Genomic DNA, 16,029 nt, shown 5'->3' on the forward strand with positions numbered 1-16,029 from the left:
GATCATAAGCACAGTCATGGTTTCACCTAGTGACTGCTTCACTTAATGACAGAGTTGCTTTTCCCAACTGTAGTTGCTAAACAAAGACTACCTGTACTGCATCTCTTTAAAAGCTTTAACTTTCCATCAGAAATCTGTGGCATCTCAGTGCTGCTAATTTTTTTTAGAGAAATTGCCAAGTTTCAAGTGCATGATCCCAGGAATCACTAGGGCCTCGGATGGGTTCAGGAGATGACTGTGAATTGCCTGTGAAGGACTGATAATTCCAACTTCTTACACAGTTTTGTACTTACTGCCTTACCAGCACTACACTCTGGGAATAAGACACAATGACATTCAGTGGGGAAATAAAAGATAGTGAGTAGGATACAGACTTTGTTTTAGCTTGTCAGTTTGGGACTTCTTAATAATGTTGGCAGAGCTAATGATGATGAATTACCTCTTCCTTTGCTTGAGATTCAGAGAGATGGTTGGTCTCATGGCAAGATTGTGGTTTATGTTTATGGAATTTTGGACAGAATATAATGGAGGAAAATAACCTCACCAGTGGATGAAGTGATGTTTATAAGGCTGTGTTAGCTGTTTCCCTGCTGAAAAACTGGCTACATTTCAGCCTCCAATATGGTTAAATACAGCAACACACACTGCACACTTCAAAACATAGGGGTAACACTCTATGAAGAAATTCTTAAGGTGAGCACATTCAACAGAAGCGTTGAGTAAGCATTCCTTATTCACGGACTACCATCCAGCCAAACTTAAACACTTCTTGGTCTGACTGATTTCACTTGTGATAAGTGTGTGCTAAAATCATTTCACTGAAAATGACAGAACTAAAAAAAAAATGCTTAACAGCAGAGGTTTCCCAACTAATTAACTGGTGTGAAGAGTGGGACAAACACTGCTGCTCTGATCAAAAAAATGCATCTGCCACAACCAAGGTTATATATTTATAGCTCTGGTTAAGGAGCCTATATAAAGCTGAACAACTGTTTGGCAGAAGGAGAAGCTGGAGTGGTTAAGCCTAGGTTCTCATTTCTCTTTCAAATTATCTACTGCTTGGAGAATGTGAAGTAAGGGTAATATAGTTCAGAGATTTCCTTGTGTTGGCCTGTAGTAGCAAAAACAGTAATTTCTTAGCATCTTGCAGGCAGATTATAGAATAAACTTCCATGACCAAAATTCCACTATCAGATATGTAAAGTCATATCTTCATTGCCAAAGGGAAGAATATTTGCAAAGCAATCACATATTTAGGACTTCTGATTAAATTTGGCAGGGATGGAAAGTCACACTCACAGACTTCTTTTTTGGACACAATTAACAGATTGATAGGGGAGCTGTCAGGGAAGTACAATTCTTGAAATGTCAGCTAGGTTCAGCAGTGAGGGCAAGAAAATATCTAATCTCCAGCATTCATAGCCAACCTGACAGAGCAGTATTTTGGTTAAAAGATAATTCCTTCCTGGCCCCAGCTTTGCTAGCTAAGTAGATCCCAAGGAAGTTTAACAAGATTGTTGAGATGATTTATAAGAACAATGCTGCAAACATGATCATCAGTCAAGCAATCCTAGGATCTGCATAACAAGTCCTATTTCTCCTTCTGGAGGACAGATATAGCTGAAGTATAGCAAAACATGTAAAAATGAGGCTTTCACAATTCTTACTCTGTAGTCAGGCAATTTGCAGGACAGGAATGAAGAGCAAAATGAAGTGAAGCAATGTTTGATACATGTGCCCTCAAATGTGGTGGAGCCTAGAAATCCATTCAGCTTTTATATGAAGAATAAGAACCAGGCACCACCTTTTCCTTTGCCTCAACCCCCCTCCCTAAAATGAAAGAAAGAATATTATATTTCTTTATTTCTCTCTTTTTTCTCTTTCTGAGGCCCCATAGATTTTCTGCTTTTCTTCTCTTGGTCCCATATTACCTTCACACAATTAGAAACTCAAAGAAACCAAAGTTTAGAAGAAATAAAGAAATAAAAACAGAACATGACCACCTCAGATGAGAACTGAGAGTAGAAGAGTGGATATTTCCTTTCTCCTAATTCCCTTTTTTTAGCCTTCTGTCAGGTTTCCCCTACTCCTTTCATGTTTACATATTATTGCTCAGAAGTTTCAAAGCAATCTTCCTTGTGATTTTAGTGTTGCCCTTAAGCTAGAGATCAAAGGGAGGCCCCACAAATTTTGCTGCCTAAGGAGCAGAAGCAAATGATGCCTCCTACTTGCCTAATACAAGGTAGTGTTTAGTCACATTTTTAATCTGGCATGTGCTTATATCTAAGGTGCACAGTGTTCAAGGCCAAACAAATGGTTAGGCTTCAGAGCCAGAACATCCCACCCTTCACAATCCTTTGGCTATCCAATATGTAGTTACAATGAAGAGCAGCTTTCCACCAGTCCTCATCTTTATCTCCTTTATTTTTTGCAACATTTAGGAATTTAAAGAGCACCACTCAACTCCTTCAATGTTTCATATGCCTAAACTGAACTTAGGTCAGACAATCAAATAGTCTTAGTATCAGCATATTTATACAATTTGAATTAAATCTGTACACAAGTATCAGCTTCTCAGAAGCATGTCTTCCTCTCCATCTGTGTAGCACATGGTGTGCCAAAAGGATCTGCCTTCCCTGATGTAATAAATAAAAACACACTAAGACTCAGCCAACGAGATGCTAAGCATTTGCATTACTTTTACTAAAAATAATTGAATTTCAGTGATTTAGTTGACTAGTTTTAGGAATAAAGCATGATGGGAACAACATTTGCATCACCTAATTCTTTGGAAATCTGTTCTAAATGCTATTTACTATAACCAAGCTGGGAAAAGGGGAAAAGAGAGAGAGAGAGAAAGAGATTGCTTCCACTTATTTTTATAGCTGTAGAGCTCTGTTAAAAAATAGGCAGCTATCCCAGATCTAGCTGGCATTTTCGATATTCCCCCCTCCTCCCACAGGAAAAACCATTATCATCCTAAAGAGTCTCGTTTGCAGCCATTTCTTGGATCTTTTCCTGGTTCTCTAATGGCAATATTGCAAGAAGACAGAGCATAAAGAATCTTTCAGATGAATTATACTGGAAATACAATTTACCACAGCCAGGCAGCTCTAAATGACCTTAAATATAGTTACAGGCAAATAATTTTGCAACCTGTCATTTCCCAGGAGCAAGCCCGCAGGCTCAGCACTCTGTTCCATGCAGCCTGTGCCTGCCTGCAATTTATCTCCTCTACTTTGCCTGCAAACTGTAATTAAAGAAAAGAGTCACTCCTAGAAAAGTTTCTTAGTGCAGGAAATCAACTCTGAGAGATGTTACCTAAAAGGAATAGACTGTGTTCTGTTCATTCTGGACATCACACTAAGAAGAATTTGGACAAATATTTGGAATGGCTTCAGAGAAGAATAAGATAACAAGAAGACAGAATAGTAAATTGTACAATGAGAGGGAGAGAGAGAGAGCAGGAACTGGGTGTATGTAGCTTTATAAAGAGAAGGATGAATGATGAGAACCCCTTTCAAATACTTGAAGGGGTATCACATAGAAGAAGGCCATATCTACTCTGATCATCCCAGAATGTAGGATACAGAGTGAAGGTCTTACATATAAGAAAGCAGATTCCACTTGAAGGTTACATTTCCAACAGTAAAAACAGTTTAACCACAGAACCAATTACGAAGAGAATGGAAGACTTGGCTTTGCTGGGCAGCCTTCTGTTGGAGATGCTTTAATATTAATTCTTGCAAGTGGGTGGTGGTGGTGGAGGAAAGGACTAGAAATAATGGCCTAAGTGACTCCTTCAAGATTTATCATATCCACTGCTGTATATGAGGCAAGAATAAAGAGAGAACCTTCTCACTTGTGGCACCCTGAATGAAAAATGCTGTAATGTTTTGTTGTTGTTAATTTTTAAATTAAATCTGAGGAGAAAAGTAAAGTTTTGTTCAAGCTGAGCTTGAATCCTAGTTTTTCATGGAAATGTTCAACTGGCAATTATATGGAAATAGATTGTCATTGACTTCTTCCAGTTATCTTTTTCATCTTTCATCCAGCCTCCAGTGCTGTAATTTCCTGATTTCCCAATATAGTACTACTGAGATCCAACTCTGCTTAGCTACCAAGCACAGTCTTGGGAAGAGGGATGTAGAAAATACTCAGATTCCCTGAAGGTGATGCTAAAATTGACTTTATTTGTTACCTGGTTAAAACTCTATGAATTGGTTATTCAGTATAAGCTTTTTTATCTTAATGATTAGGATAGTGAGATTTGGTTTGTTTACAAGTACTGATTTCATAATGATGCATGTGTGTTTGTGTTTTAATGTCTATTGTTCAATTGTTATACTTCTTGTATCTCATATAAGATCTATGACACAGGGTGAGTTAGAAATGTTTTTGAAAGTACAAACATTCATTAATGATAAATCAATTGTTTTCAGCCTGATAAGCTCAATGGAATTGTTCTCTTCAAAATCAGAGTAGCTTTACATTCCAGATACTAGGAACAAACAGTAGGGAAAGGCCATCATAGATGTATCTTCTTTGTAAGCACCTGGAAGCATCTGGTAGGTTGATGTTGGAAATGCTAGACCAGATTTCATTCAGCAACACAATGAGTTCACACCCTCTTAAGAAGAGAATCTGAATTTGTGCAGAACGAATTGCATTGTGACAACAAATTCAATGTGTTTTGATTAGGGTGAAAATTATGCCCAATTATGTAAAGTCCAAGCAAGTTTGGGTATCTTCAAAACTCAGAAATACTTTTAGAACATCAACACTGGACCATGGAGGTGAAGTCAAGACTGGGATAGGGAAAGGCGTACGAGTTGGAAAAAACAACAAGAAGCATGAAAGAATGGATCAAATATGCAAGAGTAAAAGAAAGATAATTAGTTACCTGGACAGAAGAATTTCTGTAACTCAGAAGCATAATATTCCAATCCTGCTATGAAGCTATATTATTTTTTCAAAGCTATCTTGGGAGGAATTTGGCCTGAAAATAAACACTTTACATTTATTTAAGATTATAATAATAATAAATGTGAAACAAGAATTTTCTCTTTTGTCTTCCACATCTTTCCACAGTCTCAACAAAGTTGGTAATCACTAGCTATTTTTAAAAAGTGAACCAAATCCATTGTCAGCGCTGTGATTCATAAAGCTTCAGTTCTTCAAAAATAAAGATTAATTCCCCTGTCTCTTGAAGAATGCTACATTCTTGTTCCCATTCATCATCTATTTATCTTTTTAGCCTTTATCAATGGACAAATAAGCTTTCTTTTAGTAAGATTGGAGATAGTTGAGTTTACTGCTTTTATCTGTCACAGGGCTTAATGAGAGCATCATTCCAGAAGTTGTGAAACTGCAACCATTTTTTCCTCTCTTCTCTTTTTCTCCCACACTGTAGGGTTTGATGTCACACCACATGATTTCATGAAACTTGGAGCTGATCTATCATAACAGGCTGAGCAATTAGCCTTTCTTTACAGAATGAAAAGCCAAGACAAGTGAAAGAACAAAATCTTGCACTTCAAAAGAACTCTTATTAAAACCATCTGGAGACAATTTAGACCTACAAAGAGGTGGAAACTTTATAGTTAGTTTGTGTTTGTGTGTGTGTGTGTGTGTGTTTGTGTGTGTGTGTATTAGCAAATGCATTTAAAATATATTCTCCCCACAATCAGATTTTAGTAGAATTCAAAACCAAATGAATACACTCACTGCCAGTACTTCATTTTGCAGAATATTGTATTTGTTTGAAAAAAATCATGCTACTACAAATATGAAAGAAAATTAAAGTTGAAGAATATAGAAAACCTATCGAACAAGCATAATGAACGTTCACTAAAACCCATGATGTTTTGCTGTAAATGCTGATTGACTAAAAATACTTCCACAAATTCCCTTGTAGCTGAATGTATGTAAGATATGTATGTAAGATCTTTCTGCAAATGCGCAGGGGTCAGGATGATGGAACCAGTGGGAATTAAGAACCCAGAAGTAGTCCAGCTTATAAGTAATCATAAATGAATGAAGGGAAATTTGTTTGTAAAAACTACCTCAAAAATGGCAGAAAACTGGAGTAATTCTAAGATTACCTAACTCTATTAATACTTATCAAATAGATGTAGAGGTTAAACATCAATTTCAGTTCAAATGGTAAGGCATAAGGTTTTTGAAAGGAAGAAATTTGTCTTAGCTTGGCAAACTTAAATAAAGTATAATTGCATGATCTGGAGGAATGATGTGCTTTTGAATTCGGTGAGTTTGTTCACAGAATTGAGCTGATGGATGACTGATCTGTTGCTCTCTAATTAAAGTTGATCCAACATATTTAGAATATTAAAGATTCTGCTTGAAATAAGCCAGTGTTGGTCCTTTTTGAGGGGTCAGGAGATATATCTGACAGCCTCTGAAAAATGGAAGGATTCTGTCTTTAACTTTGCTCTTTTTAAAGGTGCTTTTAAGGTTATTTTCTGAACTGAATTAATATTTTCCACAAACTCCTTGACTGAGAAGTAAAATCAAGGAAACAAATAAACATGCCAGAAGAAAATAAAGGCAAACCGTTTCCATATCATGGCAGGAAAACTGCATAGACTTGTCAATGGATGTAACTGAATCCAAAGTGATTTTTTCATTTTTTGAAAATCTTGCATATTTTTGTAAAATGGTTTCACGTGAATGAGATAATCTATATTGTCTGCAGTTTATTTCTTTTTGACCTTCTGCTTACTGTTAGCAGCCCTAACAGTGTGTGGGTGGCTATGTGTATAAGCCATTTGTGTGTTGATACTGATAAATCATGTAACACAGAGAGTCTGCTTGTACCATATTTTAAACTGATGACATGAACTTCAGGAAAAAAAAAAAAAACTCAGAATGCAGGAATGCATACAGAATGCATTCCAGAATATTGCTTCAGGGTGTATATCAATTATGAATTGTACATTATTGCTTTTGTGCTCTTATGACTATAGGGTTGTAGAGACAAGAACAAGAATGCATTTATTTCCGGTTTACTGAAAGTCAGTTTCATTGCTCATAGTATGAATACTTAGTGCGTTTCCACTACAACTGAAAACTTCTTATAAGTCAGAAGGACAAAGTGAAAAGGATTTCTTTAACTGCCTAATATTAGTGGATATTAACTAATACCATATTTGAAGCAGCTATATGTGCAGTTTTAGCATACTAGGGATCTAAATGGATATATGCTGAACTAGCGTGCTAATGTTGCTTGCAAACCAGTCTCTGCAAAGTAATGGGTCTTGAATTCTAGCTTGGGCATAGGCTGTGTGAATACAGCACTGTTATGGGGATAATTTGAACCACAGAGATGGAGCACATCCCCATGGAAGCAAGTAATGTAATCGATCTTTCCTCAACTAACATTAGAAGCTTAGTGGAAATTGATTCCACTCAAAACATGCTACATTTAATCTGGGTTACAATAAAAGCCATTCATATTACTCAGATCTTGTCAGTAGTAGGGCCTTTGGGATTTCAGCTTGATACAAATTTGAATATGTATGTATGGGATGCCAAGAATGGAGTACATGAGAAAAATAGCAATGGGAAACAGTTAATGTGCAGGTTTGTGTTAAGCAAGGAATGATAATCTAGAAGTGCGTCAAAATTACTTTTGGGTTCACCTTGTCAATGGTTCTTATTGTTCATTCAAAGTACAGTAATTGCCAAAAGAGTCTTGACTCTTGATTTGCACTAGAAAAAGGAAGTATTCATGTAGAATATGTAACCTTATAACTATTCCAAAGTGAATTAACAATTGAACTAATATGTGAACTAATATGGTTTTATGTTAACAATTATAACAATAATATGAATATGTTTTTCAATGGTGCGTAAGGACTATGCAAACAAGTCTCTGGTCTTCTTGTCTTTTCAGTCAAAAGCCTTCCCTTTCTTTTTTCTTTTCTTAGTCCAGGGTTTTTTAAAATGTGTTCCAGGGTTCTGCAAGAACCTGATGGAGGTCTCTGAGAGACTAAGGGGAAAAGAATTAAAGTCCACTTCAATGCGGCCAGTTTTTATCACTACAGATTTGCCTCTTGCTCAGGGATTCTGGGATTTTTGTTTAAATCCATGGCCTGAAAAAGTCTGAAAATCCCTGATCTAGTCAAACTTCAGAAGCATAGGCAAACCCCCCACTTTTAAGATTCAGTTCAAAAATCTGACAGTGGCTCAGACAGTCAGCATCATAAGGCTTGTGGGCTTGCAATCTTCATGAGAAACACTTGTTGAGTTTAAGCAGAACATGTGACTAAGTTGCTAAGCTTATCTGGAAGGTGAAGCAATGGGGGGGAGGGGTTCCATCCATGTACAAAAAGTGACAGGTCTTTGATTGGAATGTCACACCTATTTTCTTGCAGGTTTTGACACACACCCACACCACCTATGCCCCTGTGAAATAATAGTCACACGGGCCCATGATTCTAGATGCTTTGCATGGGTGTTTGTAGCAGAATTGTGATGGGGGGCACTTTTCAAGGACAAATGCACCATCACTGGGGAAACTGTTGCCAAAGAGCACTAGTTCTTTATTTTATGTATCTGTTACAATCAGTTTGGCTCATAAGTTCCCTTTTGATCGGCATAGCTTGGTAGCAAGCCTAGACAAAATAAGTTTCTTCCCAAAACTTTTACAGAAATGAACAGTGGACTAACTTCATGTTTTGTTGAATAGTACGTACGATATTCCTTGTATGATACCCCTTCCAACTTGTCATTGTATTTATTTTTATTACTTTTATTTTCCTATTTTGAAATATAAATTTATGAAATTCTTCTGATATTGAATTACTATATATTGTTTCTATCTGAAAAATGCACTTTGAGGTTGCATGCAAATAATTTTCATTAAAATGGAGGCAATAGCAAGTTTATTTTGCTCTAGAATCCACTACTATTGGTTAGTCCATACAGTTACATTTGCAACATCTAGCAATAGGAATTTCAGCACAACTCAGCAGACATTTTATGACAATATCAAAGAGAAACATATCTTTAAATCAGTGCAGATTAGATACCAGATTGAGTAACTGTGTGGAAGAAAACAAGACAGGTGAAATCTAGAATAGGTGCTTGAACTTAAACACAGTATTTAACTCCTGTGCATCCCCATGTAACATCCAATTTCCCATGACTTTAAATAAGTCCTTTTCTCTAATGCTTCTCCTCCGATATCTACAGAATACCCTAAGCCACATGTTCCATACCAGTGGGTTTCATACTGCTGTGTATCCCTAATATTACTCTAGTGACTAACCAACCATCCATGGGGCAAAACCCATTCATTCACACCAAGCACTGTGGTCTCTACTGAGAAAGTTGATTTGTCTATTGACAAGGCAATAGTTATGGGTCAAAATAAGCAGAAACTTTTTTAAAAACATAAATAGGTGCCACGACCTCTAATGTGCCTGACTGGGACTATTCAGATGGGCATAGATCTGTATAGTCCCAGAATTTGCTTTGGCCTGAAGTGCTGAGTGACTAAAAGCCAGAAGTTTCTTCAACTGGAATTTCATCTCAAGTGAATCTAATACAAGGCATGGGTGTTCATATAAACCAGTTATTATGGCAGACACTTCCCACATTCCACAGTACGGTCATAATGTACAGATTGATGAGTGTGTGCGAGAGAGAGAAAAGGCGCCAGCTGCAGTAGCATTGACATTTTCTATATGAGACATGTGTCCACCAGGGATGCCATTCCAAATAGCACTGGGAGGGGGCAGAGATTTTGGTATGCTGCAGTGCTAACCCTGACAAAGCTTCAAAGAGCTATTGTCAACTACAGTTACAATTAAATTACAGAAAACCAACCAAACAAATGTGAACTTGAATCTTTATCCACAATAATGCAACATTATTATAGAAAGGCCACCTACACAAGACTATTGTTCCAATTGTGGCCTTACTTAAGACTAGGACTGTGACCCTCACTTATAACTAGGAGTAAGCATTATTGAACTCAATGGTTTTTACTCTTCCATAGACCTGTGTAAGATTCCAAAGTAAGCACGCTCTGAGGAAAGCAGCCTGGCCATAGGGAGAGGAGGAGGGCCAGGTACTGTTACACCAAATGTAAGCTGGGGGGATCGCTTCCAAATTTCCACTTCGTGCATCAAAACTAGTTCTTAGCAGTGTGCAACTGGGTCATGCTTTCTGCTGTGGTGAGTTAAGAGAGATGGAGCTTCCTGTTGGAATCTCTCTTTTCTGCATTCAACCACTGGGCTAAATGGAAATGACAGTCTCCTCCATATAAGGCAGAGGGAGGGTGAATGGAAATTGGTGAATGAATGAACAGCACAATCTGCCTGCCTTTACTACTGTACATCACATGAAATCTCTGGTCCTAATATAAACACACGGACATATTTATCTTTGTAGAAAGAATTTAGGTAGAAATGGGCTGGAAACCTCTTCACTCCTGTGAATCCGCTCTCCGTCTCTGTATCGCCACTCTGAGAGGGAAAAGGTTGCCTGGTAAATTAGCTGAATCTCACGGAGCCCAGAACTGCTGAATGAGAGTGGATGCTGTTAATGGGACTGACAAGGAACCCTTTGTAGGCAGCTGTGGGCATACACCCAGACCGAGGACCAAGGAGGCTTCATCAGCCAAGCATTACCTCATGTGCACAATTTTTCCTCACCTCAGAAACAAGAAACAAGCTCGAATTTATCTGTTCTATCACATAATACAACAAGCTAAGAAGAAGCCAGAGAATCTAGTGAAATCTAGTGGGGCTCTGTCACAGTCTTAAGAGTGCAAACAATTGTCTCCAGTTCTTCTTTCCTGCCTTTGCATCTAGGATTGCAATTGGATAGAATAAACCATGGTTACTGGGTAGACTATAGGCTGTGGCACCGTTCTGCTGAACCTGCAAACAGCTCAGCACCCAGAGATGAATGGAGGCGAAATAATGCAGCACTTTGGGAGAATATGAATGAAAGGGTCACAAACTGCTTGGCTGATAAAATGGAGAAAATTAGAAGAGCCACACCATGAGAGAGGGTATAACAAGGATGGAGAACCACCATTCTGCTGTTCCTCAATATGCTGCCTTCCATTTCTATGCACAGTTCTTTCCAAGGTTTGCCCTTTTCCTCTGTCCAATGACCAAATCCCCATTTTACAGGAGGAGCAAAGTAGGTCAGGGTGCATTCCCATTTTCAGATGAGGAACTGTGAGGAAGGAGAGAAAAATGAGCAGACCTCCCAAAGAGAGCATACAGCCAAATGCAGAATACCAAGCTATAAACAAAGTTGTGATGGATTGAATCAAAGATCTATTGAATTCAGTGAATTCTTTCCAACAATGGATGATCAGATGCCTCTAGGTAGATCACAACAAGATGCAAAGGCAACAACTTCTCTATCCTTTGTCCCCACCATTTGATATTCAAAGATACACTGCATCTGAGCATGGAAGCTCCATCTAGCCACCATTGCTGAATTCTGTAGAAAGCTGAATCTAACCTCCCGAGTTCTCTCTATATAAACACATTGTATATATACACCTCTTATTCAGGCATCATTCTACCGTTCAGACCCCATTCTGACCACAAAATAAAGATCGATGCTTATGTAGTGCCATGCACTCCCACCTCCTCCGCTTTCTGTTTAAAACAGATAAGAGTTGTGATGTCACTCCACTGCACTTGTAAAACGACCCTTCGAAACGACACACACACACACGCACAGACACAGACACACACACCGCGAGATGCGTTTATCAATCAAATCGGCTTTAGCACCAACAAGCCATGTGCTGAGAACATTCTTACCCTTTTCTTAAAAAATTGAAAAGCAGAGCACTTCTTGACAGGAAAGCCATTCATGTCTCTATTGACCATTTTCCGAGAGAGAGAGAGAGAGAAAGGCGTCCGCAGGGATAGATCCAAAGCAGGACTTGCTTAGCGAGTCGGACATCCGTTTCCTTCCATGTCCCTCCTGGAGACGGTGACTGAAGACCGAGGAGGAGGAGGAGGAGGAGGCGAGAGGAGGCGGCGGGAGGAGGAGGAGGAGGAGGAGGAGGAGGACCGGAGAGGCAGCGCAGCCTCTGCTCAGGCGACTTCGCCCTCACACCTTCATTGTGCTGCGCTTGCTTCTGCACCAGCAGCCACTCTTGCCTTGCCTTGCCTTTTTTCCTTTTCCCTTTTGCTTAACCCCCACCCCCCACCCCCAGCATCCCCTATCCGCATCAGCGACGCTGCTGCGCACCCAGAGACCCTCAGTCAATCTCTACTGGGGAAACGGGACCCTGGCTCGGCTCGGTGCGGTCGTGTTTCCGGGCGGCTCTTCTGAGGTGATTCGCCGCGGCTGGAGAGGCGAGAGAGATTGACTGGGCAACTTCCAGAGGGAGACGCGGAGCCCCAGGGAGCTGGAGCATTCGAGCAGAAAGCAAGGCAAGGGATAGGAGGAAACTAAGGGCGCCGAAAGCGCACGAGGCGATGTGTTTCCGGAGGGCGGAGGGGGGCAGAAATACCGGCAGGTCGAGCGTTCAGGAGAGCCATCTCGGTGCCACCGAGAAGGGGAACAAGCCGTGTGCCAGGCTGCGTCTGGCTCGCGCGCTCTGTTCCTCCCAAGATCCCAGGACTGCAGCAAACCAACAAAGCGAGCTGGAAGGACCACCGTTTTTCTTTTTCTTTTTCTTTTCCCAAAAGCTGGACTTGAGGATGCGAGGGACGTGGGAAGATGAAGGGAGCAAAACTATTGATAAAACCATTACTGTACATTTGCTGCAGGGATGGCAGACGGGAAGGGTTCAGCATCGAATGGATTGCTGTTGCAGAGCTTATTTTCTGCAAGGAACAGACCCTTTTTAAGCATCAAGTTTCAGCCGTTGAATAATACTATTATTCATTTATTAGTCAAATTTATCTCCTGCTGTAATCATAAATGGATTCCTGGCATAGGAGAAGGAGAAGGAGAAGGAGAAGGAGAAGGAGAAGGAGAAGGAGAAGGAGAAGGAGAAGGAGAAGGAGCTGCTCTAATGCTGGGAAAGCTGGAAGGAAAGAGAAGAGGACAGCAGCAAGGTGGATGGACTCAGTTACAATGGCAATGAATGCATCATTGGGAGACTTGAAATGACGTTAGGGATAGATCGTCATGGAGAAAATCTATCTATGTGGTTGCTAGAAATGACTTGATGGCACATAATCAATCAATCAATTAATCAAAATAATAGATAAGAATACAGTATATTTGATCTTAGCCAAAATAACATCATAGGAACCTCAAAGCATGTACAGAGGGCTTTCCCTTCTCTCAAAAACCATAGTCAGCCTCAAAACACACAGGACCTTATCAGTTCCATTGTCCAAATGTGTTTTTTGTGCAAAATCAAAATGAACTGTCTCCATTTCTCCTGCTTAGGGAATTTAATTCTCAAGCAAGGAAAGGATGTTGTATTTGTCCGGTGACACTTCTGGGATAGTAGCCACAATATGGGTGAGAGTGAGCAGCAGGGCAACTCTCAGGTCCTCCCTGTCTTGCAATCCCAAGAATGGGAAAGAGAATATCATTGTCATCTATACACAACACTTCTCCAGAGCTCTGGCTGTGCCTTGCCTTCCCCCTTCTCACTCAGCCTTCCCCAGCTTGACATCTTGCAGGTTGGGATTACAACCGCTGCCATTCTCCACCAGTTCTGGAATGATAATCCCAATCCAGTGGTGGGAAAGGCCACTTCAACTGGAAGCATGGTGGATTAGGGGTTCTTCAGACCTGGCGAAAAATAAGTCATGTCCCTTTCTGCACCATGGAGTCTACTTTGCTTTTTAATGGAACCCTGAGATCCACCAACTCAAGTCTGGGCAACAGTATACTATGAAAGAGTTCCTGAGCTATCAAGATGTTTTGAGTGAAAAAAAACCCCAACACAGCCCACAGTTTTGCCTCACAAAAATCTCTGCTCCATTGTCTCAAACGTCCTTCATTTCAATTCTGTAACTTGAAGGGGAAGGTCATTTTATTGCTGTTATTGTTACAGAATAAGAGATCCAGATCTTTGTTGATCTGTGTCCAGATCCCATTCAGCATTCTGTCTTCTCCTAAATTAAAGACCATTTGGGATACTCTGCGAAATCCTCTTGTCCACTTTCCAGTTCTCTGTGGAAACAGACGGGAAGCTCTGGAAACATATAGCAAGGCTCAAAACCCTTCACCTTATTCATTTTTTCAGGCGAAGTTTGCCATGGTAGAGCCGAATACTTTTATTCCTCATGCTGAGAAGTTGGACTTTCCTGATAAAAGAGTACAGTAAATTGGGATGTTTGTTGGCCCGTGGAAGACTGCAAATCTATTTTGCTCAGAATAAAATAAGAGATCTTCCCAGGAGAATTGATTGGCATACTGCTTTTTCTCTACAACTAGCTGGAAAGATTAAATTTAACTTTTGTTCAGAGGTCTGAGGCAGACTCCATTAGGAATCTTCCTCCCCACACATATTTTTTTTTAAATCTCTCTGCTGCTTGTTTGTGAAAGACTGACAGGTAGGACAAAGGCAGAAGCCTTTACAAAAGAACTCACACATTGGTGTTCCCACTATAAAATGAACCCATTTGTTGTATGGCTCTGGTTCTTCCAGTCTAGTATGTCGCCACTCAGTCCTATCACTCTCCTGCACACTGTTTTGGAGCCATGCCTCACTGTACTCAGTGGGACTTCTTGCTGTATATTTCTGCATAGAATCAGCTGCGTGCAATGTACATTGCCAAAAACCAGTTACTTCCTGTAACAACCAAGGGCACAAGCAGGCAGCCACTTTAAATCCCTGAGCCAGCAGAAAAGGATACAACCGAATGGGGGCTGCCCTCATCAAAGAGCCCTATTCTCCCTCACTTACATGGCTGATGAACAGTGCCTCCTTAATGTTTTTCTGCAGCATAAGTTGAGGAAAGGGATAAGTAGATCCCCCTTCCTTCACATTCCCTCCCACCAAATGGTACCTGTTGGTCTGAAAACCACAGGCAATAATTTTCTCTACCTATAGGGTGTAGGTGAGTGCTTGGATCAGCATGTTTAGCTACCTCTCAAGTTGTCCACCTAACAGGTTAGATGCAGAGGTGTTCCACACTGTGACCTTTCAACGTGGATCTAGCACTCTTCTGAAAAAGCAATAGAACTGTTTTTTAACCACAAGTTTAGCACTTCTGGTGAACCACACTAAACCCATGTCCCCAAGTAGTTTTGCTGACCCCACACAGACATGGTGAAGTGGAATGGAGCAACTGATAGCAAACAAGTTCTGCCCTTGAGTGGCCTTCAACATAAGGCTAATTAATGGTGACTGGCTGTGGCCAGCACTTGGAAACAGCCGATAAGCAAAATGAAACCTCCCCCACCAAAGTAATTAAAGCTGTAAAGATGATGTCCCTGACAAAAAAGCCCCTTTGACAGCAGAAAACCTGTACCACAGAACCAGCAATGCACATCTGGCAGAAGCTGGCTCTCTTCTTGCTTAAATCTATCTTCTACTCAGTACAAGACTACTGCTCTCTCAGGAGATTACCAGACCTGTTTTTCAACCCAGGTCTAGCCCTTTTTCAAAACAGTGCTAAAGCCATATATATAAAGAGCATATATAGAACCTGACAAGCACTTTGGGAGCCCACTGGTCAGACATTGTCAGGGCACATGACTCTGCAGAAGCCAGATTCCAGTTTCTCCTACAGCTCAAGCCAAAATGGCCATGGAAGGCTACTCCAGGGGCCAGAGAGGAGGGGACATGCCCTCAGCAGCCTAAAGTGGTCAGTAGGAGCTGGGCAGATCCTGTCTTTGACTGCATCAGCAACTACATCATTGATGAAGCATGCAAGGACATAGTCATGGCCAAAATTGAGTCAGGAGAAGAAGGAAAATTCTACATTAACACAGTTACAACTAAAGACATCTTTCAACTGTCTGTGCTGTATTATTCTGACACAATAAGCATGTTTCTATTTTTTTTTTAACTGTTCTGAAGTTATTTAGCAGTAGTAAGATTAAGCAGATTTC

At 40.2% G+C, this 16,029-nt stretch overlaps 1 protein-coding gene across 1 annotated transcript in view; it reads right to left on the reverse strand.

Annotated features, from left to right (window-relative positions):
* The window catches only part of LOC148217085 (uncharacterized), a 44,466-nt gene extending 32,440 nt beyond the window's left edge, over positions 1 to 12,026 (reverse strand). The window contains exon 1 of the mRNA XM_088141064.1: positions 11,817 to 12,026. Coding sequence (XP_087997190.1) covers positions 11,817 to 11,885 — 69 coding nt within the window. The 5' untranslated portion in view covers positions 11,886 to 12,026. The remainder of the gene's footprint in view (positions 1 to 11,816) is intronic.
* Between the last annotated feature and the right edge of the window lie 4,003 nt (positions 12,027 to 16,029).

The sequence above is a fragment of the Python bivittatus genome, unplaced genomic scaffold (assembly GCF_059951505.1).
Source record: "Python bivittatus isolate LINGU-HERP-01145 unplaced genomic scaffold, Pbiv_v1 ctg000020_np1212, whole genome shotgun sequence".
NCBI lineage: Eukaryota > Metazoa > Chordata > Lepidosauria > Squamata > Pythonidae > Python > Python bivittatus.